Raw genomic sequence first — 27651 nt, forward strand, 5'->3', positions numbered from 1 at the left:
ATCAAGTGGGGAAATGTAGAATAATGATATTTTTATAAAAAATGTAATATGTGGACACTGAGTTGCCTATAAAAGCAGTGACTACTGAACTTATTATATATAATTATCAGTCAAAAACTGAACATGTGCTATTTATGAATTTTATTTGTGTTTGTATCTGTATATGTTTACCTACATACATCCTATATAATAATAGAGGAATATGCAAATTAGCCAGAACGCCGTAACATCATGTCTGCTCAGCAGGAGGCATGCACAGCGGGAGCAGGTGGGCGGGGACTGCCGTCACCAGTAGAGCCTCTGCGTGGCCCGGTCTGGGGCGCCCCCGGCGGAGGCAGACCCCACGCGGCCCAGCCCAGAGGCCACCTGGCCCAGGGGTGGCCCCTGGCTTTGCTATCTTGAGTTTGTGGTTTCCAAGGAAACAGCCAGAAGGGATGATAAATCTTCCGCAAACGGCTCAGCTGGCGCCTAAGCAGTGGCTTCCTTTAAGTTGAGGCTTTCCCGCAGTGAATGACCCCAACCCTCCTTGGATCAGGCAGGTTCCTGTGGAGTGCAATCTCCACACAATACAACGGGGGGCCCAGTTTCGTCCCTGGCAATCTCATGCGCTTTAGCTCGGGGCAGCGGGGAAGGAAGGGAAAAGGCATCACGCGGGGCAGCTCTGGCAAGCAAGCAGAAGGAAACTATGTCTGGCAGACACTTCCCTGCCACCCCTTTCAATGTGTAGGAAGACTCAAATAAACCAATACAATCACCCCTCCCCTGCCCTGGGGGGATCTGGGACTAAGGGGCGTCCGCCCAGGCATTGCATACCTGCTTCCCACCCACTTCATCCAAATGGACAGGTTAGGGGGTTAAAGGGAGGAGGAGGAGCCTCGCAGGAAGGGGATCCCCGGAACCGCACCCCTGCCCTCCCTCGGGACCTGACCTCTCAGAGCGCAGGGCCTGACCCCGCCCCCAGCAGATTTGCATATCCCAGACCCTCCGGTGCTTCCAGTCACTGGGCATTCCTGTGTCTTCTCTGTCTCCCAGCCGCTGATCCTCACTGTATCCTACCCAGAAGCACTCTGTCCTCCCCAACTTTCGGTCTTTATAGCCTAAATGCATGGTGGGCGTAGTTGCTTCTCCACGGATTTTATTTGATAAGAACCCAGCGAAGTCGCTTAGCAACTGAGCTGCTCAGACTTCATCAGGGACAACAAATGACACACCTTACTTGGCTTTGATAGCAAAGCAATCTTATTCTTTTATTTTTTTAAAATAGATTTTTACTGATTTCAGAGAGTAAGGGAAAGAGAGAGAGAGAGAGAGAGAGAGAAACATCAATGATGAGAGAGAATCATTGATCAGCTGCCTTCTGCACGTGCCCTACTGGGGATCGAGCCTGCAACCCAGGCATGTGACCTTGACCAGAATCGAACCTGGGACCCTTCAGTCCTCAGGCTGAAGCTCTAGCCACTGAGCCAAACCAGCTAGGGCAAGCAGTCCTATTCTTAAAGACTTGATTTTTGTCATAAACAAGTGGATTTGAATAATATCAAACCAATGTACATTTTTTAATGAAATGTCTCTTCATTTCTACTAATGAAATTCTACCTTAAAACTTATGTTGTATAATCTATACTAATAAAAGGGTAATATGCTAATTAGACCAGACCTCTTCTGGACATCCATCCTGATGACTTTCCACACAAAGCCACGGTGGCGGGGGCTGAGGCAGAGGCAGTTAGGGGCGACCAGGCTGGCAGGGGAGGGCAGTTAGGGGCGATCAGACCAGCAGAGGAGGGCAGTTTGGGGCGACCAGACCGGCAGGGGAGCAGTTAGGGGCGATCAGACCAGCAGGCAGAGGTGGTTAGAGACTATCAGGCAGGCAGGCAGGCAGAGGTGGTTGGGGCAATCAGGCAAGCAGGCAGGTGAGCAGTTAGGAGCCAGTGGTCCTGGATTGTGAGAGGGATGTCCGACTGCCGGTTTAGGCCCCATTCCTGTGGGATTGGGCCTAAACCAGCAGTCAAACATCCCTCGAGGGGTCCCGGATTGGAGAGGGAGCAGGCCGGGCTGAGGGACCCCCGTGCACGAATTTTGTGCACCAGGCCTCTAGTTTTATATAAAATGTAAAGTGATAAATTGAAAATTCAAAAATAGAAATAAGTAGAGCAGTAGTTCTCAATAATCTTTAAAGATAGTCCCTTTTAAAAGTCAAATTTCTCAGCCTTCCAGATGATACAGATGCTCCTGTATTTTAGGTACCACTATAAAAAAGGTCTCTGTATTAGCTAAGTGGTTGAGCATCAACCTATGAATTAGGAGGTCTTGGTTCAGTTCCCAATCAGAGCACATGCCCTGGTTGATGACTCCATCCCCAGTAGGGGGCGTGCAGGAGGCAGCTGATCAATGATTCTCATCATTTATGTTTCTATCTCTCTCCATCTCCCTCCCTGAAATCAATAAAAATACATTTTTTTTAAAAAAAGCCTCTGCCCATGCTTTCATATTTAATGAGAGAAGTTTTATAGACTTTTATAAATAATTTAAAATCATCACTTTTCTGCATACAAGGAAAATATAAGTAAAATAAACTGGAAATGTATTCCTAAAACTTGTCATTTGTAATATGAGTTTTCTGAATTACTTTTTTGAATTGGTTATTCATGTCCATGATTTATTATACAAGATTGTCTTTTATGCTATCAAGAGAATTGATGATACAGCTTTTCTTAAGAGCTACACACTTGTCACAGGGATTTTCTCCGAAGCTGCTAACATAACTGTTGTATAAATTTAAGCTTTTTTTCATTGTTGTTTTGCAGTTGTTTCTTATTTTGCCATGTGAAAGGCTATCTTTTTGCATTTACCTACCTAACTAGCAAAATGGCTTCTACTTTGAGTATCTTCCTTTCTTAGGCCCATAAAATTATTGACTGTTGCTTTGCAAGAAAATATAGAATTATGATCATTGTTCTAGTTAATATTTGTCTCATTATTTGCTCCTTTGTTCATTTCCCCTTACACACTAACTTTTTGTTCCAAAATCAAATCATAGTACTATCTTAAAAGACATTTAAAGTGGCAATAGTTGTACCAAGAATGCAGTAACCAACGAAGTAACTATATTGTAACCAGCTATGACCATATTTGTGAATATGACAATGATGTATGACTTCTGCCTAGCCAATGAATAGAAGATGCATCCACATTTCACTGATGTGAGAAAATAGAGATGTTTTAGAATATGTGAATCTTATTGAGTACATGTTAAATGAATTGTTTCATTAGTCATTTTAGCAAACATGAATAATAGGAGTTACAAGTATACGCAAGACATTTATTCAGCTTAACGGCAGTGCTTGGTGTTGATTCTTTGCAATAATCCAAAGCTCACAGGTTGGAAAACATCATCCTAGATAGAGCAGAGATATGTAGGGAAAAGATGCTTTTCTAAACTAGACAGTGTAAGAAAGTACTATAAATATTTGTAGTTTATATGTAGTCCTTCAAAATAGTTTGGATTTTAAAATACAGATGGTTATTTTGGAAGTTGAAACAAATAAAATTGGAGGCAGTTTTGGGCATTATGGATGACCTAAAAGCATTTTAAGTAATGTAATCTCTTTAGCCTTCTTGATTTCCTAGTAATTCACTAGAGGGCAGTAGTAAGCAATAAAAGTTTTGTTTCTGAACAGCATAGTCTTTTCATACATTTTTTTCCCCCCAAATAAGTCTGAGGTTGAATTGAAAAGATTGTGTTTAAAGATCTTAAAGTTGTGTTGATGAAATGTTTTGTATAATGCGTTATGTCAAGCTTATCATAATCTAAATCTTATAGTTAAATTTCCAGGTAATTATTGAAACTTAAACATGCAATCCAAAAACAAGCTAAAAGCTAGGCAACCAAAACCATGACTATTTCTTTTACTTGCTCTCTTCAGACAATTAAAAATTCTTTAAAAAAAATGCTGTATTCTGATCCTATGTTACCACAAGGTATTTTCAAGGACATATATTTTTTTAATTGTTTACATTAAGCTGTTCAGAAATTCAGTTCAGCTTTCTAATAAATATATGAATTTCATGTAAGGAAACAAGTTCATATGAATAAAGAATTCTTTTAAAATGATTTTTGGTTAAATATTATCTCAAAGAAATTATCAATTTAATAAATGCTTGTTATTGGAATAAAGATAGGGAAAAAAAGAATTGAGTAGTCCTTACATCCTAAATAGGGTACCGTAGTTGTTACTAGTGTGGATGAGGGGTCTGTATTTTTCCAAGTGATTCTGATTAGCCAAGTTTGGCAGATCTAACGATAAAACAATTATACAGATTAATAATGTTGATGAACAATGTTATATATTACTAGAGGCCCAGCGCGCAAAATCACGGGGCCCTGCCCACCTGCGCATGCCTTGCCTTGCTTGCAGCCCCACCCACCTGCACGCACCTGACTGCCCTCTCCTCGCCACACCCACCCGCGGGACCGAGACCTGCTGCGCCCCAGGACCCAGACCCGCCACGCCCAGGGACCAAGACCCGCTGTACCATGAGACCCATCAGTGCACCTCCTGATGACTGGTCGTTTGGTCATTATGGCGTCACGGCCATGGCTTTTTATAATATAGATAATTGAGTTATAAGCAAGGCACATTTACAAGTTAAGGAAGGTTTTCAGACATGGTGTAATGAAGCTGAGCCTGAAGGGCATTGAAATTTGCTAATGAAGTAAGGTGAGAAAATAGGCATTCTAGATGAGGGTACTGTATGTACTAAAGTGTGGATGCTGGATAAAGCCTGAAGTAGTGTAAAATTGGAGTGTTTTAAGAACAGTGAATAATACAGAGGTGTGACATAAGGTTGGTAGGGCTTTGTATGCCAGGGTTAGATAATTGGTCTATTCACAAGTCCAGTAATTCTACCTTTCATTGAAAAACAATACCAAATAACTGTTTAAACAATCTTAGATGAAATTCTGACATGTAAAAATGTAGATGAACAAAGTAGATTTGCTCTAGAAAAGTAGCAGTAGGTCCCTGCATCACTCACTACCTGCCTTCCTCTCTCCTGTAGTGGCCCTAAAGACACCTACTCACAATCCTAGGAACTACTCTCAGAGCACTGTGAAAACTACCCTTATTAGTCCTTGAGGATGTTAATTAGAGGAATGGTATAATCTGACTTGAGTGTTTGAGAAAAATCACATTGGATTATGTTATAGAAGATGAATTTGTAGAAAGTGAGACCAGCAGACCAATGTACAGAATTTAGATGACCTGCATTTGACAGTGGACTCTAAATAAGGGCCACTTTGCTTCCCAGACATGGGAAACAAAAGAAAAAATAAAGAAATGGGACTACATGAAACTAAAGAGTTTTTGCATAGTGAAGGAAACCATCAACAAAACAAAGACAACCTATTGAATGGAAGAACATATTCGCCAATACATCTGATAAGAGGCTAATAGCCAAAATATGTAAGGAACTCACACAATTTAACACTAAAAAAACCCTAACAATCCAATTTAAAAAATGGGCAGAGGACCTGAATAGACATTTATCCAAAGAGGACAAACAGTTGGCCAATAGACATACAAAAAAATCATCAGGGAAGTGAAAATTGAAACTGCAATGAAATATCACCTCACAACTGTCAGAATGGCTATTATCAATAAATCAGCAAACAAGTGTTGGCAAGGATGTGGAGAAAAGGGAACCCTTGTGTTCTGTTGGTAGAATTGTATATTGGGTGCAGCCTTTATGGAAAACAGAATGGAGGTTCCTCAAAAAATTAAAAATAGAACTACCATATGAGCCAGCAATCCTAATTTTTGGTATGTATCCAAAGAATTCCAAAACTAATTTGAAAAGACATATGCACCCCTATGTTGATTGTACCATTATTTATGATAGTGAAGATAAGGAAGCAACCTAACTATCCATAAAGATGTGAAAATATATATATATATATATATATATATATATATATATATATACATATATATATATATATATGTATATATATATATATATATATATATATATGGAATGGAATTTTAGCCATAAAAAAGAATGCAATCTTGCCATTTAAGACAACATGGATAGACATATAGGGTATTATGTGAAGTGAAATGTTAGAAAGAGACAGATACCATATGATTTCACGTATATGTGAAATCTAGAAAACAATATAAACAAACAAAACAGAAACAAACTCATAGATACAGAGAACATTTTGATGGTTGCCAGATGGGATGGGTGAAAGAGGGGAAGGGATTAAGATGTATAAATTGCCAGTTATATAAGTAGTCTCTGGAATATAAGGTACAGCACAGGGAATATAATCAATACTATTGTTATGGTGTCACAAGGGTACTAGCTATCAATGTGATCACTTTATAAGTTACATAAATGTCTAACCACTATGTTGTAAACCTGAAACTAATGTAATATTGCATGTCAACTACAATTGAAAAATTTTTTAAAGTAAATATTTAAAAATAAAAAAGATTAAAAAAATAAGGCCCACGTTGTGAATATTGACTAGAGCAGCATATTTCTTGGGAAATAGTATTGAGTACTCAGGTTAGTATATTTAGGGACCCAAATCCTTCCAATACAAAATAACATACAAGAGGGTAAAAATAAGCCTAATTTGGAGGTGATTGGGAGGACAGGGAATTTACTTAAATTGGGTTTAATGAAATATTTTTGCCTTGGCATCTGGTTGTAAAAAGTAACATTGTACTGGCCTTGTGTTCAAATGATATGGAGAATTGGTGATAGTCTATAATAATAAAAGCATAATATGCTAACTAGACTAGACGTCCTTCTGGATCAGCGGTTCTCAACCTGTGGGTCACGACCCCTTTGCGGGTCGAACGACCCTTTCGCAGGGGTCACCTAAGACCATTGGAAAACACACATATAATACATATTGTTTTTGTGATTAATCACTATGCTTTAATTATGTTCAATTTGTAATGAAATTGGGGGTCACCACAACATGAGGAACTGTATTAAAGGGTCGCGGCATTAGGAAGGTTGAGAACCACTGTTCTGGATGAAGCCGGGGCTGCAAGGCAAGCCAGGGTCCTGGGTGCCTGCTGACGGCCTGAGGGAAGCCCGGGTGCCGGCGGCCGGGGAAGGAAGGCCTACTCTTGCACAAAATTCGGGCCTCTAGTCATTACATAATACCACATATATATATCAGACTCTTAAATGTTGTGTTACTTTTTTTGAAAATGGCATTTTTACCTGAAAATTATGTCATATATAGGGTGTCCCCCCAAAAAAATGTATACACACACTTTAAATAATTATAAAACCAGTGTTTATTAAAATGCATTTCATTTTCAAAATTGAGCTGTCAGCTGTTAAAGTGTGTATACATTTTGGGGGGGGACATCCTGTATTTAAAATAATATTACTAAATCACATTTTAATTTTGCTTTTTAGGCCTATGGCATGTCGGCATTACCTTTAAATCTTATAAAAGGCACTAGAAGTGCTGCTTATGAACGTTTGGAAAACACTGAAGACATTGAAGAAGTGGAACAACACATTCAATCAATTAAATCAAAAGTGAGTTGGTATTTTATTATAATTGGGAAGCATCAAATTACTTTGTCTTTGAGCTGCTTTCTGATGTGACTTAGACTTTGGCAAACATTTTTGACATTGAATTGTTTTGCAACATATCCTTCAAAAACCATGCCCATATTTATTTATTTTTACTTTATTTTTTAAAATATATTTTTATTGATTTTGGAGAGGAAGGGAGATAGAGAGAGAGAGAGAGAGAGAGAGAGAGAGAGAGACACCAATTATGAGAGAGAATCACTGATTGGCTGCCTCCTGCAATGCCCCACACTGGGGATCGAGCCTGCAACCCTGACTGAGAATCGAATGGTGACCTCCTGGTTCATATGTCAACACTCAATCACTGAGCCACACCACTGTGTCCACACATTCACAGTTTGATGTTGACCTTGGTACATATATGTGCATTGTCACATTAAAATTGTTCGTTATTTTCAATTTGTAAATTTGCCTAAGGAGTCAAATCCAACCTAAAGAAGTTTCATTGCCTGATCTGCTAAATCTGATAGATTACTTTATTAAGACCTTAATGGTAAAAACTGTTTCATTTTTGTTCTGTTGTTTGCAGAGCAAAGATGGTCGACCTTTGCCAGCAAGGGATAAACGCACCTTAAAACAACTTGAAGAAAGGTTACGAACGCTTAGGAAAAGAGAAAGGCGCTTAGAATTCATTGAAAACAGCTGCTGGACAAAATTTTGTGGCGCTCTGCGGCCCCTGAAGGTAAATGGGTTTTTTAAAATTATGCTGTCACTCTTCTTCCAAGTTTATATTGTACCTGTCAGAGAAGTTGAGTTCTCCTTTAGAGGCAATGCAGCATGGTGCTCAAGAGCATTTTGGAGTTAAAATAATCTGGTTTTGAATCACAGCTCTTTCATTTGGTAGTTTGGGCAAGGTACGTAACCTCTCTGAACTTCATGTACTCATGTGTAATGCAAGTGTTATATCAACATAGTTGTTGGGAAATTTAAGTTAAAATATCGATAAGTAATGTAATTTGCTGCTAGCATATTTTGTTAATTTGTACTTTCTATAAATAAGAGATCTGGGACTCACAATAAAATTTAGGAGCCCTAACTGAAAAGTAATAGACTTTTTTTATCGTTAAATGATATGTGGCGAAAACTATGTAAAAAGGTATTATTTGAGATGGAAAACCATTACTTTTTTGGGTGGGGGCATTATTTGCTAGCCTTGAGTTCTTGGAAGTATGGTACCTAAACATAAGTATCTAAACTGAGGCCCTGGCTGGGTAGCCCAGTTGATGAGAGAGCATCATCCTGATATGCCAAGGTTGGGTGTTCAATACCTTATCAGGGCGCATACAAGAAACAACCAATGAAATGCATACAAATAACTAGAGGCACAAATCAATGTCTCTCTCTCCCTTTCTCTCTCTTTCTAAAATAAAAATAAATAAAGCTATGCTTATTTTAAATAAATAAATTGAATTAAGGTCATTATAATATGACCCCGAGTCTAAAAAGTAACTAGAACTGCTGGCCACAAATTTCTCTATGTGCCCATTCTGTATTTGACATTTCAAACACCAGGGCTTTGTATACCATAAGTGTACAATGCCAGTTGTAATTCAGAAAGTGCAGTGCATAGACTGTTTTGAGTACAGTTGGGTAAAACGAAGCTAGGAAATGGTTTTTGGCTAAATTTTTTAAAAAGCTGTTTTATAGAACCCCGTCAGAGATCAGTCAGGTTGAGTTCTAATGCTGCTTTGTCTTCCTCTTAAAATTAAAAAGGAAGTGAGGAAATGCAGTGACTGCTCACCCCAAAACTCCTCTTTTAAAGAGTTTCTCAAAAATTACCCTGCTATAGCATGGAGGGACCTGGAGAATATTATGCTAAGAGAAATAAGCCAGTCAGAGAAAAGACAAGTATCATACAATCTCACTTATATGTGGACTCTAATGAACAAAGTAAACTGATGAACAAAAAAGATCCAGAGACATTGAAGCATGCAACAGATTGAGGTATTTCAGCGGGAAGCGGGGAGAAAGGGGAGGAAGAGATTAACAGTGAATTTATATGCATAGCAGTGGACAGACAGTAGTGCTAGTGGTGGGATGGCCTGGGGAGGGGACTGGAACAGGGTGGAGGGAGTCAGTGGGGGGGATGGAGGAAGGAAAGGGACATCTGTAATACTTTCAACAATAAAGATTAAAAAAAAATCAGCTCTATGTATCATTAGTTTAACCTTCTGTTAGAATACTTTTTTTTTAATTCACCCTATTCCTTTTTTCCAGAGATATTTGTCTTTATAGTAGGAAAGGTTTGATGAAGCCTTCCCCAACCTTATCTTACTTTTAAATTGTAGCTTCTTATAAATATTTATAACCAATTTGTAACATTAACTGCCTTGTTTTAAACATGCTGTATGTTCCATTTCACTGAACATATGCTTAGAGGGATTGATTTTACCAAATATAGGTTCTATATATAAAACATCTACATTACCCCAAAAAGCTACTTTGTCTCCCTCTGCTTCCTTGAGCACAGACCCCAGACAACCACTAATGCACTTTTGTCTCTATACTTTAGTTTTATGTGTTCTATAATTTTGTATAAGTGAAATAAAAATGTATAATCTTTTAACAGTTTGTTGGGGAGTGTATAGTTTTTTGTCTGGCTTCTTTGGCTCAGCACAATGTTTTTGAGATTCATCCATGTTGTTGCATTTTTTTTTAAAAGTGGTTCATTCTTTTTTATTGGTAATTAGCATTCCAGTGTATATCTGTGTCACAATTTGTTTATCCACTTATCTGTTAGTGGATTTCAGTTGTTTCCACTTTGAGACTATTATGAATAATGCTGATGTAAACATTTGTGCATAAATCTTTGTGTAGATATGTGTTTTCATTTCATTCATTTTTTTCTTGGGTAAATACCTGAGTAGAATTGCTGGGTCTAATGTTCAATATAGGCTTAAGTTTATAAGAAACAGCCAAAATATTTTCTAAAGTGGTTGTACCATTTTGCATTCCTATAGCAATATATAAGATTGCTAATTTCTTCATATTCTTGTCCACTGTTTGCAATCATTTTCCTAATAGATATGTAATAGTAATTTGCATTTCCCTGATGACTAATGATATTGAACATCATCTTATATTCTTATTGGCTATTTACTTATATATCTTCTCTAAAATGCTTGTTTGGCCATTTTAAAAATTAGGTTTTTGTTTTATGAGTGAATTACAAAAATTCTTATGGATTCTGGATCAAGTACTTTGTCTCCTAATTTATGGCTTTTTTGTTTTGTTTTGTTTTTTTAACACTGTCATTCAAAGAAATGTTTTTAAAGCCTTTATAGAAAACATTTTATCCTATATTTTCTTCTAGAAATTTTATATCTTTAGCTCTTGTATTTAGGTTTGTGGCCCATTGAAAATTAATTTTATGGGATGGTATGACCTACGGGTCAAGGCTTATTTTATTTTCCATATGGACATCACCATTTTTTTCTCAAGACTATTCTTTGCACTTTGAATTTCCTTGGCAATTTTGTCAGATCAGTTGATTATATATATATGTGTGAGGGTCTGTTTTGGACTCTGACTTTGGCTTCATTGATCTATATGTCCTTATGCTAAAACTTTATTACTGGAACATTCAAATCAGTCACGAAATCAAGTAGTGTAAATTCATCAGTTTTGTTTTCCTTTTTCAGAATTGTTTTAGCTGTGCATAACCTTTGCATTTCCATATACATTTTAGAATCAACTCATAATTTCACAAAACACCCACAAGAATTTTTATTGGTATTACTTTGAATCTATAGGTAAACTTGGGGATAATTGATATCTTAATATTGAATCTTCCAATTCATAAACCTATCTTTTCATTTATTTATGTTATCTTAAATTTCTCTCAGCAGTCATTTGTAGTATTAAGTGACTAGGCCTTGCAAATATTTTCCTAAATTTATCTATAAGTATGTCTTTATATTTTTACAAATGATTTTGTTTAATTTTAATTCTCAATTATTTGTTGCTATTATGTAGAGGTTTGCTTTTATACATTGTACTTGTATCATGCAACCTGGCTTAATATTAGTTTCTAGTAGTTTTATAGATTCCTAAGGGATTTTTAAGTACATGATCAGGTAAGCTGCTAAAAGATAGTTTTACTTTTTTCTTTCAAATATAAGATTTTCAGTTGCTTTTTTTCTCTTACTGCACTGGCTGAAACCTCCAATACAGTTTATTATTTATTCATTTTGCTGTATAAATGTGTCATTCCTGAGTACTGATCTAAATTCTTACCTATCTTTCCATTATCTAGTTCTAGTTTAGAAATAATTAGTAATAGGGATTCCTGAAGGGAATATCTGGGGATACAAAATTACTGTTATGTATTTGAAGGGTTAACATGAATGCCAAAAGAAAAATGTGCTTTTTTTGCTCAAATGAAATATGAAAATAATTTATTATTCATTACTACTGTGTTTGTCCACAGTTGATGTAATTCAGAAATAGGAAGCCACATGCGATTAGTGCTTTTTTAGAAATAATTCTTTATTGTTGAAAGTATTACATATGTCCCCTTTCTCCCCCCCCCCCCCCTTGACCTCCTAGAGTTCTCCCCCCTACCCCAAGGCCTTCACCACCCTATTGTCTGTGTCCATGGGTTATGCATATATGCATACAAAGTCTTTGGTTGATTACCTCCCACCCATCCACCCTCCCCCGCCTTCCCTCCTAAATTCTGCACTCTGTTCCATGCTTTCAGGTCTCTGGATCCACTCTGTTCATTAGTTTATTTTGTTACTGACTTTCCACATATGAGTGAGATCATGTGATACTGTCTTTCTCTGACTGACTTATTTCATATTGGTGCTTTTAAACATTAGCATCTAAGTAGTCCTAGTGGAAGAAGGTAAAAACAGGTCCATTCACCCCTTTTCAGTGCTCCGTATATACTGAAGATGATTTAAGACTGGTGAGAGCCCTAGCCAGTTTGGCTAAGTGGATAGAGTGTCCACCTGCAGACTGAGGAGTCCCAGGTTCGATTCCAGTCAAGGGCACATGCCTGGTTGTGGGCTCAATCCCCAGTTGGGGTCATGCAGGAAGCAGCCGATCAATGATTCTCTCTCATCATTGATGTTTCTTTCTCTCTCTCTCTCCCCCCCCCCCCCTTCCTCTCTGAAATCAATAAAAATATATTAAAAAAATAAAAGACTGGTGAGAAACTCCTGATACAAAGTTTCTTTGAAGTTATTGTCTATCTCAAAATTTTGTAGTAGTAATGCCTTTTACTCTGTGCTATAATCCATGTTTGATGTATTATAAGATGTATTAAATTTGGAAATTTGAAAATGCAAATGTTGAGTTATATACATTTTTTTTCATAAATCATCTCCATTGCCCATTGATCTTGTGATTTCACATGGCCATGTACTCCTTAGGAGGTGCACATCTCATTTCAGAAGCAGGGGAATTCAGTGCATAGACTTATATTCTTAATGGAATTATATCCTTAATTTTATTTTCATTATAGGAATTGAGTAAAATAATGTATGCTCTTCATTGCCTTTTGATATAAACAGCTCAAAAAATTGCAGCTGCTATTGTTATAGTTCTAAAGTTAGGATTTTTCAACTTCTTAAAAATACTGTCATGTAACTCAAGGGAGAAAATTAGTTTTGTGTTGAAGACATAAAAATAGGCATCTAATTAGAATAAGATAATGGCTCCTTAAAGCAGCATTTATATATACTACTGAATATATTTTTAAGCATAGTCTAAAATGTTCATTAAATATTTTATTAAACTTTCCTCTAACAGGAGGGCATAGTTTGAGCTTGTGCAACTAATTGGCCTTGGTAACCTATAGATTCAATAGGTTTTAAATGTAATTTGAGGATATCCCTACATATGGGAACTTAAGGAAGCATAGAAGCAGGCGTGGAGATTTTACTATATATACACCTCTTATTTTACACACACACACACACACATACACACACACACACTCCTCTTGTATTTGCGTACAAAGTTATAAATTCATGTCCATAATTGTATCACATATATTTTTTTCAGACTTTTATATTGTGGTAAATATACATAATATAAAATGTATCATTTTAACCCTTTGTAGTTTACATTCAGTGGCGTTAAGTATATTCACAATATTGTGCAATATACTTACTAATTTCATTCACTGTTCATTTCCAGAACTTTTTTGCCATCCTGAACAAAAAACACTGTACCCATTAAATAATAGTTCCCCATTTCTCCCCATACCCAGCCACATATCCCCTAATGACCTCTCTTCTGCTTTCTGTCTCTCTGAACTTGCCTATTCCAGGAATGTTATATAACAGATTATACTATACTTGTCCTTTTGTATTTGGCTTATTTCACTTTGCATAATATCTTCAAAGTTCATCCACTGGTAGATGTATCAAAATTGTATTCCTATTTAAGGCTGAATAAAGTTTCCACTGTATGTATATACTACATTTTGTTTATTCATCTATCTAATGGTAGAAATTTGGGTTGTTTCAAGTTTTGGCTATTGTGAGTAATGCCATGATCATTGGTGTACAAGTGTCTGTTTGATTCCATGCTTTCAGTTCTTTTGAATATCTATCTAGAAATGAAGTTGTTGGATTATATGGCAATTCTGTGTTTAACATTTTGTGGAATCTACAAACTCACAGCAGCTGTGCATTTCACATTCCTACCAGCAATGCACAAGAGTTCCAATTTCTCCACATCCTTGCCAACACTTACTTCCATTGTTTTGGTAACAGCTAACCTATGGTTGTGAAGTGGTATGTCATGGATTTTCACTTCCATAATGATTAGTAATGTTGAGCATGTTTTCATTTGATTGATGGTCATTTGTATAATTTCTTTGGAGAAATTTTATTCAAGTCCTTTGTCCATTTTAAAAGTGTTTATGTTTTATTGTTGTTGAGTTATGAGTTCTTTTAAATATTCTGAATGTTCATCCATTATTAGACATATAATTTGCAATATTTTTCTCCCATTCTTGGGTTGTCTTTTCATTCTGTTGATAGTGTCCTTTGATGCACAAAAGTTTTTAATTTTGATGAAGTCCAATTTTTTCTTTTGTTGACTGTGCTCTTTGGTTATATCTAAAAACAATTGCCTGTTGGTACATGCAGACCCCAAGAAAAACCCTGAGACTACCTCCATAAATGGAGGGCAGGGAAAGACTGAAGAAAGAGGCTGGCCACTCCATTCCAGTAATGAATGGAGTTTATTAAGGGAAACTCACATACAAGGCCTGTCTTGGTGGCTGCAAAATGAGATGAATCCCCATGTCACTTCACAGGTGCCAAAGGATTGTGTCGGTTAAAAGGGGGGAATAGTCACTGGTACTAGTACATGAATACTACCAGGTATAGGAAATTACATGCTTGACCAGGTCAGAACAGCAACCTGTTTCTGGAGCCAGCACATAGCAGGAGGTAGGGAAAGGGTGCTGATGTATGTCAGAATAAACATCAGTTATAATCAGTCTCTAAGAGGGGTTTATGGAAAGCAACCCCCCTTCTGGCCAAGATCCAGCTTGTAGATAGACAGCTGTCCTTTTATAGAACAGTCTCTTCTCCACATTGCCAAGTCCAACTCCATGAAGAGTTTTGTTCTAAGAGTTTAACAGGTTTAGGTCTTATGTTTAGGTCTTCTATTTTTTACAAAATGTATGTTTTTATTTCAGAGAGGAAGGGAGAGGGGGAGAGAGAGAGAAATATCAGTGATGAGAGAGAATCATCAATCGGCTGCCTCCTGCAAGCCCCACACTGGTATCAAGCCTGAAACCTGGGCATGTGCCCTGATTGGGAATTGAAACATGACCTCTTGGTTCATAGGTCGTTGCTCAACCACAGAGCCATGCTGGCCAGGTCTTTTATTTTGTTAGTTTTGATATATGGTAAAGGAAAAGGGACCAACTTCATTCTTTTGCATATAGATTTCCTGTTCTCAGCACCATTTGTTGAGAAGACTGTCCTTTTCCCATCGAATGGGCTGGGCACTCTTGTCAAAAATCTTTTCACCATAAGTATGCTGGTTTATTTCTGGGGTCTATTCCATTGGTTATAAGTACATCTGTGTGCCAGTTCCAAAACTGTTTTGATTACTGTAGCTTTGTAGTAAGTTTTGAAATTGGGATGTGTGAGTCATGTAGTGATGGGTTTTTATGTTTTTGCAAAAATACACCATTGTGATCTTAATAGGGATTACATTGACTCTATAGACCACTTTCAGTAGTATTGTCATATATATCTATATATCTATATATCTATATATCTATCTATCTATCTATCTATATATATCCTAATATGCAAATAGACTGAATAGTGGAACAACCGAACAACCGGTCGCTATGATGTGTGCTGACCACCAGGGGGTGTACGCGAAACATGGTGGGCATTGGCAGCAGGCAGCAGAGTGTGGAACATGGCGGGCGTCAGCCGCAGCGGGATGGTGGAGCAGATGAGTGAGGGGGTGTCAGACCAAGGCAGGGCACTGGTTGCTGTCATTGGGGCGAGCCTCTGGTGGTTACTGAAAATTCTTTGCTTCTGCATGCCACGGTCCTGCCTGACACTCACACCTGTTGCTGGCACCAGCCCTGCTCGCACCCGCTGCCAGCACCTGGCACCGGTCCCTATTGCTTGTCACCATCAGCAGGTGCGAGTGGCAGCTGCCAGCATCAATTGCCCCTCAGGGCTTCTCCACTTCCCCCTGCTCCTGAGGGGCGATCAGGGCCAGCAGCCGCCTCTCGCACCCACTGCTGGTGATGGCCCCGCTTGCACTGGCGCTGGTCCCGATCGCTCAGTGCTGTCAGCGGGTGCAAGTGGCGGCTGCTGGCCCCTATTGCCCCTGAGGGCTTCTCCACCTCCCCATACTCCTGAGGGGCAATCAGGGCAGCAGCTGCCACTTGACGGTGCTGGCCCTGCTTGCACCCACTGCTGGTGCCAGCCCCAATTGCTCTGTGCCATCAGTGGCAGTGGGAGCAGGGCAGCCAGCAGACAGGGAGCCAGTGGCCTCAGTGGGAGGGGCCAGATGGGGGCATGGAGGATGGGCCGAGACCCGCCCCTGTGCCCACCGCAGCCTCGTGGCCCACAGTTCCTTTCAAGGTGCACGAATTCATGCACTTAGCCCCTAGTTTAACAATATTAAGCCTTCTAATTCATGAACATAGGATGTTTTTCCATTTATTTGTCTTTCTTCCTTTCTTTCTGCAATATTTTATAGTTTTAAGTATATATCACGTGCCTCCTTATTTAAATTTATTCCTAAGTATTCTTTTTGATGTTACATAAATGGAACTTTCTTAAATTCCTTTTCAGATTATTCATTGTTAGTGTACACATACTTTTAAAAACATGTTTATGTTTATTTGAAGATCCAAAATAAAGAATTGGTAAAATTTGTAATTCAGGTTGCCCCACTTCTTTCCCAACCCTCCAACAAATAAACAAACCTAAACATAACTAAATTTCATAAGGTAAGCAAGCAGTGAAATTTAATTTTATTACACACTGCCAGTGTGTAGTTGTTTTGAAGGTCTGTGAGAATATTTAAAATTTTTTTTACTTATTTCTGTAATTAGCACTGAAATTGAATATGAATTATGTTTAAAGATGTAGCAGATACCCTTCAGATAGTAGTATTTAAAGCATATGTGGTTTTTCTTTATTATAGGCCACGCTACATTAGAATGCTTAAAGGCAATGACGGACTCTTTCTAACTCTAAAGTAGGATTATTAAATATTTATTGGAAGGATAACTACCCACTCCATAGTTTTACTTGATCATTTTTTTATTTGAGAGGTACATTTTGGGTTATAGTGTAGTGCTTCTTAATTTAAGCTAACTTGATTTGGATGTTTTTTGTTGGTAGTAATTGAGTGTTAGAGTTCATGTAACCTACAAGATCTTTGTAGATTGCCTGGAACTTTGTGATATGAATATTGACGTTTATGTAAGAGTAAATCTACTTGTAGGTGTCTAAACCATCTTTACATTAGTGCAGCAGTGAGGCTCTAGTCTAGTGCCTAGAAAAGCTTGGATTGGGACTTGGAAATCAACGGCTGATCAATACAACATTGAACTTATGACCAACAACAGTATAACTCATACCTGAACAAAGCTTGCCTAACACATGTATTTTTCAGTAATCATGGACTTAGCTTTGTGAATTCTTCAGGCTAGTTGTCTCTGGAACTTGAGATGTCAAGAACAAAAAGCCTAGGTTATTAGTAACATTGGTTTTACCCCTTTTTTATTCTGAAATTTTATTTCTTAGGAACCTAGTTCCAATAATTGTTTTGCTTATTTTCTACCTTACCTAATATAAAGTTTAGACATTAAAAGGAAATATGTCCCACCAATTACATTGCTTAACACATTTCTCTACAGAAACATGATTTTACATGACAGTTTTTTGGTGCTACTAGTATTCTATTTCAGGAATATTTTCAGTTATATAGTCTTTTCTGGGCTATGATATAATTTTTTACATATAATTGTCATATACAATATATATGTGTATATAAATGGTACATATATAGGTGTGTATATGTATATTATGTATATATATGTACATCATTATTTCTATGGGAAAATGTTCCAAATTCTATATTTTAACAAGTTAAATATAACCTGATAAGTATTTTGGTTTTGGTTTTTGTGTGTGTACATTAGTCTTAATGTAGTCCTATTAGTCTTAACTTTTCAATTAATTTTGAAGTTTATGTGTATAACTGGATATAAATAAACCTTTTATTTGACCTAGCAGAGTCTCATTTGTTTACTTATAGATGAAGACTTTCAAATGCTTTGTCTGTTTTGTGTATGTTCTCAATCTCATCATGGAAATTTAGATGACAAATGCCTAAAAATATATACTAAATTAAAATCTATCTTAGATCATTTTGGTTTGATCATGGTCATATACCAGCAACTCATATTGAACATAATGGTTTAAGCTTTTAATGTCAACTTTTAGAACTATTTTTCAATGACTTTATTATTATTATTTTTGCCTTTAGATCATTTGGGGAATATTTTTCATCTTAGTTGCATTGCTGTTTGTAATTTCTCTCTTCTTGTCAAAGTAAGTACACTAGACACATTTACTAAAAGTACATATATAAATCCTACGATGGTACACATTTTCCATGAATAATTCTATTACTGTAATCTGTTCATCTTCAGTAGCCATTTTACTTGAAGTGTTTTATAGCATTGACTCAAAGAATGACTAAAACGTTTCAATAATAGTTAGTATTTCTTTATTCTTTATTAATTGACCAATATCTGTAAGATATTTAAGTGACGTTTAATTTGTTTTTTGAGGTTTGCTTTGACTCAGTTGATTTTGAATGCTTAAGTTATAAATTAACTGAAAATGTGGTCATATAATATGTAAACATCACTATAATTTTTATTTTACTTTTTTAGTTTGGATAAAGCTCTTCATTCAGCTGGAATCAATTCTGGTTTCATAATTTTTGGAACTAATCTCAGTAATCCACTGAATATGCTTTTGCCTTTACTACAAAGAGTAAGTAAGAAGAACAATCATTTTATATTCTAGCACATATTCTTACAAACTGTCAAATTATTATGTTGAAAAACTTGTTAATACTTGGCAATATATGCTGTGCCCTCTGCTGATTTGGCTTTTTATTTACACATGACTTTTACATTGATATGTTGCTTTAAGGATTATTATATTGATATATGCTGTTTTTAAGGTAAGCTTTTTAAGCAATTCCTGTTTTTAATTTTTGATGAAGTTTTTTATTCATATTTAAATGTAATTTTTAGCTTAATTTGTTATAAGATTTTTCTTATGATAATGGTACTAAACAATTTGGTAATAGTTTGGTAATTGTTTGGGGGGGATTTATTTTTTATTTTTATAGTAGCCTGATTTAAATCAGGGTTGATATTTTAAACATTTGCCAAATATAAATAATGACATTTCAGTTAATTTTATATGACTTCTAAAGCCCTGTGTGTGTATTGAATTTAATTTTATCTTTCTTTTTTTCAGGTTTTCCCTCTTGATTACATTCTTATAACAATTATTATTATGTACTTTATTTTTACTTCAATGGCGGGGATTAGAAATATTGGCATATGGTTCTTTTGGATTAGAGTGAGTATATATTACAGTATTATTACTTTGATTTTGTACATACTCTTTATTATTGAAAGTTATATTTATAATATAGAAGTTTTAAGTACGTTGATACTAAAAGTGATGGAAAATTAGCTTCTTTACTTTATGCTAACATAAAAGTGCTTTTGTCTGGAGCACTGGTTATTACCTAAACAGGAGTGATTTTGCCCCCTGGATACTTTTGGCAATGTTGGAAACATTTCCAGCTGTTACCACTAGGGGGCGCAATCGGCACCTAGTGGGGAGAGGCCAGGGATTCTGATAAACAGCCTGTAGTGCACAGGGCAGCCTCAGACAACAAGGACTCATCCCGCCCATAACGTCCCCTGCGCCGAGAATGGGAAGCTCTGGTCTAGAAGTTATATTATTTTCCTTAATGTTTGGCTTCATGGAAACACATTGAAGCACAATTGGATACACTGTAGTTCAAAAGATGGTCCTTCCTACTAGGAGTTAAAGATCATTATATGATTAGATAAAGGGTTTTTTCTTCTTATGTTCATTTTGAGGTGAATTAAGAATTTTAAAATGAAGCTGTATCAGATAGAGACTACTTATACCTGTGAGTACAGGAAAAACCATTTAAATAGTGGCTTGAACTAATGAGTGACTTCTTGCTGTGGAAAAAAAATCTGGCATTGGTTTAGTAGCTCAAAAATGTCAAACCAATATCTCTGTAATCCTTTTGGCTTCTCCCTCATTATTGTAATTTGACAGCTGCAGCTCTATTCATCCTGTCCATGTTACATAAGGAAAAGGTAGTTAGGAGGAATGGGTGACACCTATAATAAAACAGAATTTTCCCAGAAATTGTCAGTAGACTTTGACTTTTCTTTGATGTTTAATATTTTATCACTGCTAGCCACTACTAGATGCAAGGGAAGCTGGGAAAGGTAAAATTTTAGGTGATTATATCATCATCCCATCCAGAACTGGAATTCTATTATTCTATGTTATACCATAGTCCAATAATAAAACAGGTGGGTGGTACCTTATTGCTAAAATGAAAGTGTGCTTTGCCATTGAAGCAAGCTACCCAGTTCCTTGTATTTGTTAGTATATGTTTTAGTTTTGCTCTGGTATAGGTATATATGAGAATATGTAGTCATATTATCATAAACTAGATTTTATGACAGTATGAGGATGTTGAGTATTTCATAGAAATGAATATTTATATCATGTGATGTGTCTGTTCTTGTGTATTATTCTATAAAACCACAAATAAATACTTCTAGTTTAAATTAATTCTAATTTTTAGATAGAATTAGAGGTAGTTCACAATTCTTAGCTCTGTGAACTTCTTACAGATGCTATTGTGTAATAAATTTAGAATGTTTGTCTGAAAACAGACCATACAAATATTGATATATTCTCTGGGTCCTGAGTTTTTCATGAATAATTTAAAGGTTCCTTTGGATATAGATGCTTTGCCATGATCTATATTAGTAACAGCATAATATGCTAATTAGACCGGACAGCCGAATGACCTTCCAGACATCCTTCCAGACGAAGCCGCTGTGGCGGGGGCTGAGGCAGAGGCAGTTAGGGGCAATCAGGCAGGCAGGCAAACAAGTGCGATCACACAGGCAGGCAAGAGTGGTTAGGGGTGAACAGGCAGGCAGGCAGAGTGGTTAGGGGCGATCATGCAGGCAGGTAGAGTGGTTAGGGGTGATCAGGCAGGTAGGCAGGCGAGTGGTTAGGAGACAGCAGTCCCGGATTGCAAGAGGGATGTCCGACTGCCGGTTTAGGCCCGATCCTGCAGGATGGGGCCTAAACTGGCAGTTGGACATCCCCTGACAGTTCCCGGATTGCGAGAGGGTGCAGGCCGAGCTGAGGGACACTCCCCCCCCCCCCCAACCGTGCACAAATTTCATTCACCGGGCCTCTAGTTTTGAAATAAACAAATCTAAACCTGAAATCTGTGCAGGGAGAAAATTGTTTTTACCATCCTTATAATTATTTGGAATGATTAAGAATTCTTAGTATTTATTTTGAAAAAAGAAATGGTTGATTAAACTGTGTTCATTGCCCCTAAAGCATGAGCAGGATTTAGTGCCTTACAAATAAATATATTGCTGAAATGTTGTTACTGTCTTTTTTCTTTCCAGTTATATAAAATCAGAAGAGGCAGGACCAGGCCCCAGGCACTCTTATTTCTCTGCATGATACTTCTGCTTATTGTCCTTCACACTAGCTATATGATTTATAGTCTTGCTCCCCAGTATGTTATGTATGGAAGCCAAAATTACTTAGTAGAGGTAAGTGCAAAACTTAAAAATTCATTATTTAGATATTTTAAATATACTGATATTTTAAAGCAAATTTTAATTTATGAAGGCTAGCATAAGATATGAGTTCTTCAGATTAAATTTAACTTTGCTAAACCTGTTTTTTCCATTTTTGAGCATATTTATATTTGTTTCTTACAAGTTCTTTTTAAAAATGACACACTATTCATTAAAATATTTTTTAAATGGATCCTATGATGCTAAGCTACTGAGTTTTACATCAGAACTTTAATAAAACCCATAAGATTTCCTCTAAAATAGCATTTTAAGTAAATTTATTAATATAGTTCCCCAAAAAGTTTTGGTAAGAAAAATATGTCTGTTCATCAGTACTATGAATGCCACAGAGATGCTTTATAAATATTTTATTTGTAGGTAACTGGGTGTTCTCTTACTTGTAACACTGATTTCTTGATGTTGATCTTTCAAAGGCAGCTGTGGTTCCTATTTATAATTGGGCAGCTAGTTTGGGTTTTTTGACAATTTAAAATATTTTGGCCATATCTGATTCAACCTTTGTTTAGTATTTTTTCCTTTTCCTAAAATACCTTATTCTACTTTCTGTCAATTCAAATCTAATCCATGTTTCAGGGTCTCGTTCAAGCCTTGCTTTAATAGAGTCTTCATTGTTAAGATAGTCTGTTCAGATCATTCCTTTTTTTATCCTGTACTTTATCCTCTATTCTTTTTTACTTTAACATGTAGTTAGGGACAAACACATCTAACTAGCACATCAAGCCCTCACTCAATACCATCTATAATATTGCTAAGGTTCATTGAATAAAGTTAAGTAATAATGTGGGAGGAGCAGTCATGGTGGAGGTACAGGAATGACTTGAGTTTGGGAAACACAATACTAGAAGATCACCCGAATCATAAATATCACTTCTTATACTTTTTTTATTCTCTTCTTGCCTCATCCCCAGCATGTAGTTCACTGGGTCATGCTTTTTAAACATTTTTCTTTGAATGAATGAAGATCGTGCTTTTCCATGGACCAACGATATCCTTTTCTTGCTTCACTGTGGAAAAATAAGTGGTTTCTTTCTCTGGGAAGGAGTTCTGTTGTTCAACACAGGACCCAAGGATTGTTGCAATAAAATCTTCATGTTAAGTTTATCTTAAAACTTACTATTTAGAGTATTAGTTAGATGTAGTTTAATAGAAAACAGAGTATAAAGTTATTGTGATTACTTTGGAATCAAAATATGATTTTTAATTTTCATCTTTCAGAGCAATATAACTTATGATGATTATAAAGGCAACTCAACCCTTTCTGTGCCAAAGAGATGTGATGCAGATGCCCCTGAAGGTAAAGCAACTCTTACAACTCTAAGAAAGTATTCCTTACATTTTGCTGTGTTCATTATGTGGTGCATTTGTTTAAAGGAACTTTAGCAAGAAGAAATTGGTAAGTCTCTTCAGTAGAATTTCTTGATGATATAATGATTTTAATTAAGGAAAAAACCATTATAAATTAGTTGCTTAGGAAGTAATAAAGGTAGGTACAATTTATCACATTTACTAATATAAGAAGCCATTCTTAAATGTTTTTTCTTTGGTGGAATTCATAATTTTTAGGACCAAGATCAAAAGTACCTGTGACCTAAAACAACTTTTAACTCGTCCAAACCTAGTCACTTTAGTTAATAATGTTAACGATAATAGCATTAACTTTTAGGAACATATAATTGGGTTCCAGGCACAATGCTAAGTATTTCATGTGTATTCTGAGAAAAACTCTAATTCTGTGCTCCTAACCTCTATGTATTTTTAGAGAATCACTTTCCCCCCACTATTTTCTGTGTGCTAAGGTGATTATTTTCCCTTTGAATATTATAATATTTTATCCTGATTAAGGATTTCAGATTTATTCCTTCAAAATTTACAGGGTTTTTTTCTACACTGCTGTCAAAATGCTTTTATTTCAGGGTAAAGTAATATGTCAAATATAGTATATTTCTTCATAAACCATTCATAGGTATCATTATGAAAAAGATAAATTCTGAGTTTTTTAGTGAGGCCAACTATAGAATTTGATGGAGTAACAGGAATAGGTAAAGAATACGCGGACAGCCCAGAGGAAGAAGTAATTTACTCTACCTGGAGGAGATCATTGTGGAATGGAAGTCAAAAAGAAACCGGAGCTTCAGGGTTAAAGATTTATCTGGTATGTGTGCACCTATAGAAGGCTTTTGTAGGCAGAGGGACAAAACAAACAGATAAAATAATCTTAAACTCTATGGGTGTATGTTCAAGAGAATTTAAAACATTGTTTTGTTTTTTAAATTATGCGATTAGGGCAGCCGTGGGCAAACTATCCAGCCGTTTGAAATGAATAAAACTAAAAAAAAAAAAAGACCGTACCCTTTTATGTAATGATGTTTACTTTGAATTTATATTAGTTCACACAAACACTCCATCCATGCTTTTGTTCCGGCCAGGCCCTCCGGTCCAGTTTAAGAACCCATTGTGGCCCTCGAGTCAAAAAGTTTGCCCACCCCTGGGTTAGGGTATTGGAGAGAAGGAGGAAATGAGATTGAATAATTAGGATCAGGTCACAAAAGGTCTTGCAAAATAACTAAAGAGCCAGTAGTTTTAAACAATTAAGTAGATGTTATGATCTGATTTCTTTTCAGTAACTTAATTATACCAGTTATATAGAGAACAGATTTGCGAAATTGAGACCATAGCATAGAAGTCTTTTGTGAGGTATTGCCTGGGAGAGCTATTTATAATAATCCAAAAGAGATGGTGAAAGCCTGAACTATACAGTGGTCATGAAGTGGTGTGAAATGAAGAAAGAAATTTGTGGGTTTAATTTGAAGAATTTCTTATTGCTTGGATCTAGAGCAGTGACAAGGGAAATAGAGAGTTCTAGAATGGCCCTCTTGTTACTGTGTAGTTTGGTAAATTTCAGTTTCACCAAACAGATAAAAATTCATACTAAGATTAGGGAAAAATGTAAGAAATGATTAGTTGACTTAGTATGTTTCAGGAACATTTAGGTGGAGATTTTATAGACAATTGAATGTTTATGTAAGGAATTTTGAGAGTTGAGAATAAGAAGAGCATGAAGACTGGAACTCAGATGAAAATCTAAGTGCAAAGGAGGTACAGAGAAAAGCTGTGCAAAAATGCTAATGATGGAGATAAAAATTAATTATATTGAATAAAAAGGAATATAAAGCAATGACTGAGTTTACATTAGTCTTCATAGGAATTCTTAATAGAGATTGAGAAAGATTGGATGGAAACTATAGAAGGCATTCAGAGTTGAGGACATTTTTTTTAAGATTAGGAGAGACTTAGGGATGGTGGGATAAAACTAATGGAGTGGGAGTGGTTGAAGAAAAATACCAAAGGTTGAATAGTGGACCAGTATCATTCATTTCTGGAGGAGAGGATATTAAGAACACAAGACAGAATGCTTTCTGTAGATTGCAAGGAAGGAAGCAATGATGGGACTCAGTGAGGGTGGGCAGGAAGTTGGCATTTCTGGATGATTATCTCAATTTGCTATGAAGTGTTAAGCTTAGGTCATCTGCTGATAATTGAGTGGGCACAAAATTGAAAAAAGTGTCCAAAGGTTTTGATAGACCATGAAAGTGAATAGAAGAGGGATCTGACTGAAGATATATGTCAAGGGACAGAGATGAAATGATCAATTTGTATTTTTGTTGTATAGATCGGTACAACTGGTATGATTATTGTCCATCAATGCTTACGTTGTCTGGGGAAGGTGGTTGAAGAGTGAAGTGGGCTGGAAAACAAAGGACAAGCTGAGAGGTAGAGAATAAAGTGACCAACCTCAGAGTCCAGAATGCATAGGGAATAAAGAAGAGGCTAAAACTGGGAGAAAAGAACAAGAGAAGGGAACACAGATATGGTAGGGATACCTCTTTTTTTGCTTGAAGAAATAACAGTAAGATATTTCTAGGATAAATAATATACTTGATTTTCCAGTTCTACTTTTTAATGACTTTAGGGCTAGAGTTTTTACTTTAAAATGTGCATACACATAACATAAATATGGTTGATAATGAAATGCTTTGGGTTGTCACTTTTAGCTAAATGCAAATAGAATGAAAAATTAAATGTTGAGTTGATTTGTAATATTTTAAAATAAGAAGGCAGTGATCCTGAAGATCTAAAATTATTAAGATTCTGTTTCTTAAATTACTGTACTACTATTGAAACTTTAAGCAAAAATACAAAACAAAACAAATGGAGATTTCAGAATTACCTCACACTTATGTGAGGCTTTAAGAATGCCTTTATATTGCTGAACTGAGTGAATTTGTGTAGCATAGATCAATAAGTGTTAGTCAAGTGATATACTTGACCATGACATTTTTATGAATCACATATAGTATTTTTCTTTTTCAGTCCAATCTAATTTATAGTGCTTAAAATGACTCGTCTTGAACTATTTAATATTTGTCTTAAACATTGTAGTTGACTTGTCCTTTAAAATGTTACTTTGCAGTACAAAACATACCCTTTAGTTTTGCGGATTTGATTTATACTTTCAACCTTTTTCTGTTCTCAGTCTAATTTCCAAATTTAATTTTACCTGTGCATATTTGGAAGAGAATGATAGAAATATGATCATTGAATTTGGAGTGTCAGGGTACATTTTTTAAAAAGAGAATGCTTTAAATAAAAATAATGATGGAGAAAAATGAAAAAGCAAATTAAGGCATGGGACTTAACACATGGGGTGGAGATGGGGTGGAATGTGTGGTGATGGACTGGTGTGGCAATATCTATTTAAAGGCGAACTAGTGACATTGTGACATTTTGGTAGGAACATTTGATTAAAGTAGATGATGCTATAATATAAGTTCCTCAGGCATTCGATGACATCTTTGTTATGTGTTTATGGCAAATAAAAGAATTTTGGAGAATAATTTTAAATTTAGAAACAAAAATTACAGTTTACAGTGTTATACATAAAATTATTTCTAAAGCAATGATTTCTAAAACTACATATATTGACTTATCAATTTTAAGTACATTTTAGAGACTTTTAAAGTAATATTGTGTTCATATTTGGGGTGGTCTGGCATTTATTAAACATAAAAATATTACTGAAACCCTAGTTTTAGGTATTTATAATATGTATCATTCAAAAGAGAGTTATTCATATAAAAATAGTTTAGGTTCTTTGTGTTTAAAATAATATCTTAAAAAATAGAGCAATTTAGCAAATTTATAAAGAATGCCTATTATACTATATTTGCAAAGTTCTCTTAAAATGACAATATTGCTTAATTTATTTTGACAGGTAATGCATAATTTATATATTAAAACTGAATCAACTGAGCAAATTAGAAATTATTTTAAATTTTATGTCATTACAGCAAAAGGACCTTTATATTCATAGTTTTATGTCTTAATTGCTACTTAATCTAATTTGCATTAATACACAATTTATGTGTTAATGTGAATAAAATGGTTTTAAAACTAGTGTTATTAAAAGTAACATAGACATAATTGAGTCAAAATAGGAAGATGGAAGATCACTGTTCTTAACGGACAAACACAATAGCCATTGTGAGTACTGGGATGGATTTTTTGAAAGAGAGACT

General features: G+C 35.9%; 1 protein-coding gene across 1 annotated transcript in view; it reads left to right on the plus strand.

The window, feature by feature from the left end:
* Positions 1-27651, plus strand: part of LMBRD1 (LMBR1 domain containing 1) — a 76044-nt gene that overhangs the window by 40703 nt on the left and 7690 nt on the right. The window contains exons 8-14 of the mRNA XM_070418311.1: positions 7447-7572; positions 8159-8311; positions 18631-18695; positions 19043-19145; positions 19641-19745; positions 21878-22027; positions 23291-23369. Coding sequence (XP_070274412.1) covers positions 7447-7572; positions 8159-8311; positions 18631-18695; positions 19043-19145; positions 19641-19745; positions 21878-22027; positions 23291-23369 — 781 coding nt within the window. The remainder of the gene's footprint in view (positions 1-7446; positions 7573-8158; positions 8312-18630; positions 18696-19042; positions 19146-19640; positions 19746-21877; positions 22028-23290; positions 23370-27651) is intronic.

This window comes from Myotis yumanensis, unplaced genomic scaffold (assembly GCF_028538775.1).
Source record: "Myotis yumanensis isolate MYYU_CA2020_CCGP unplaced genomic scaffold, mMyoYum1.0.hap1 SCAF_6, whole genome shotgun sequence".
NCBI classification, from domain to species: Eukaryota; Metazoa; Chordata; class Mammalia; order Chiroptera; family Vespertilionidae; genus Myotis; species Myotis yumanensis.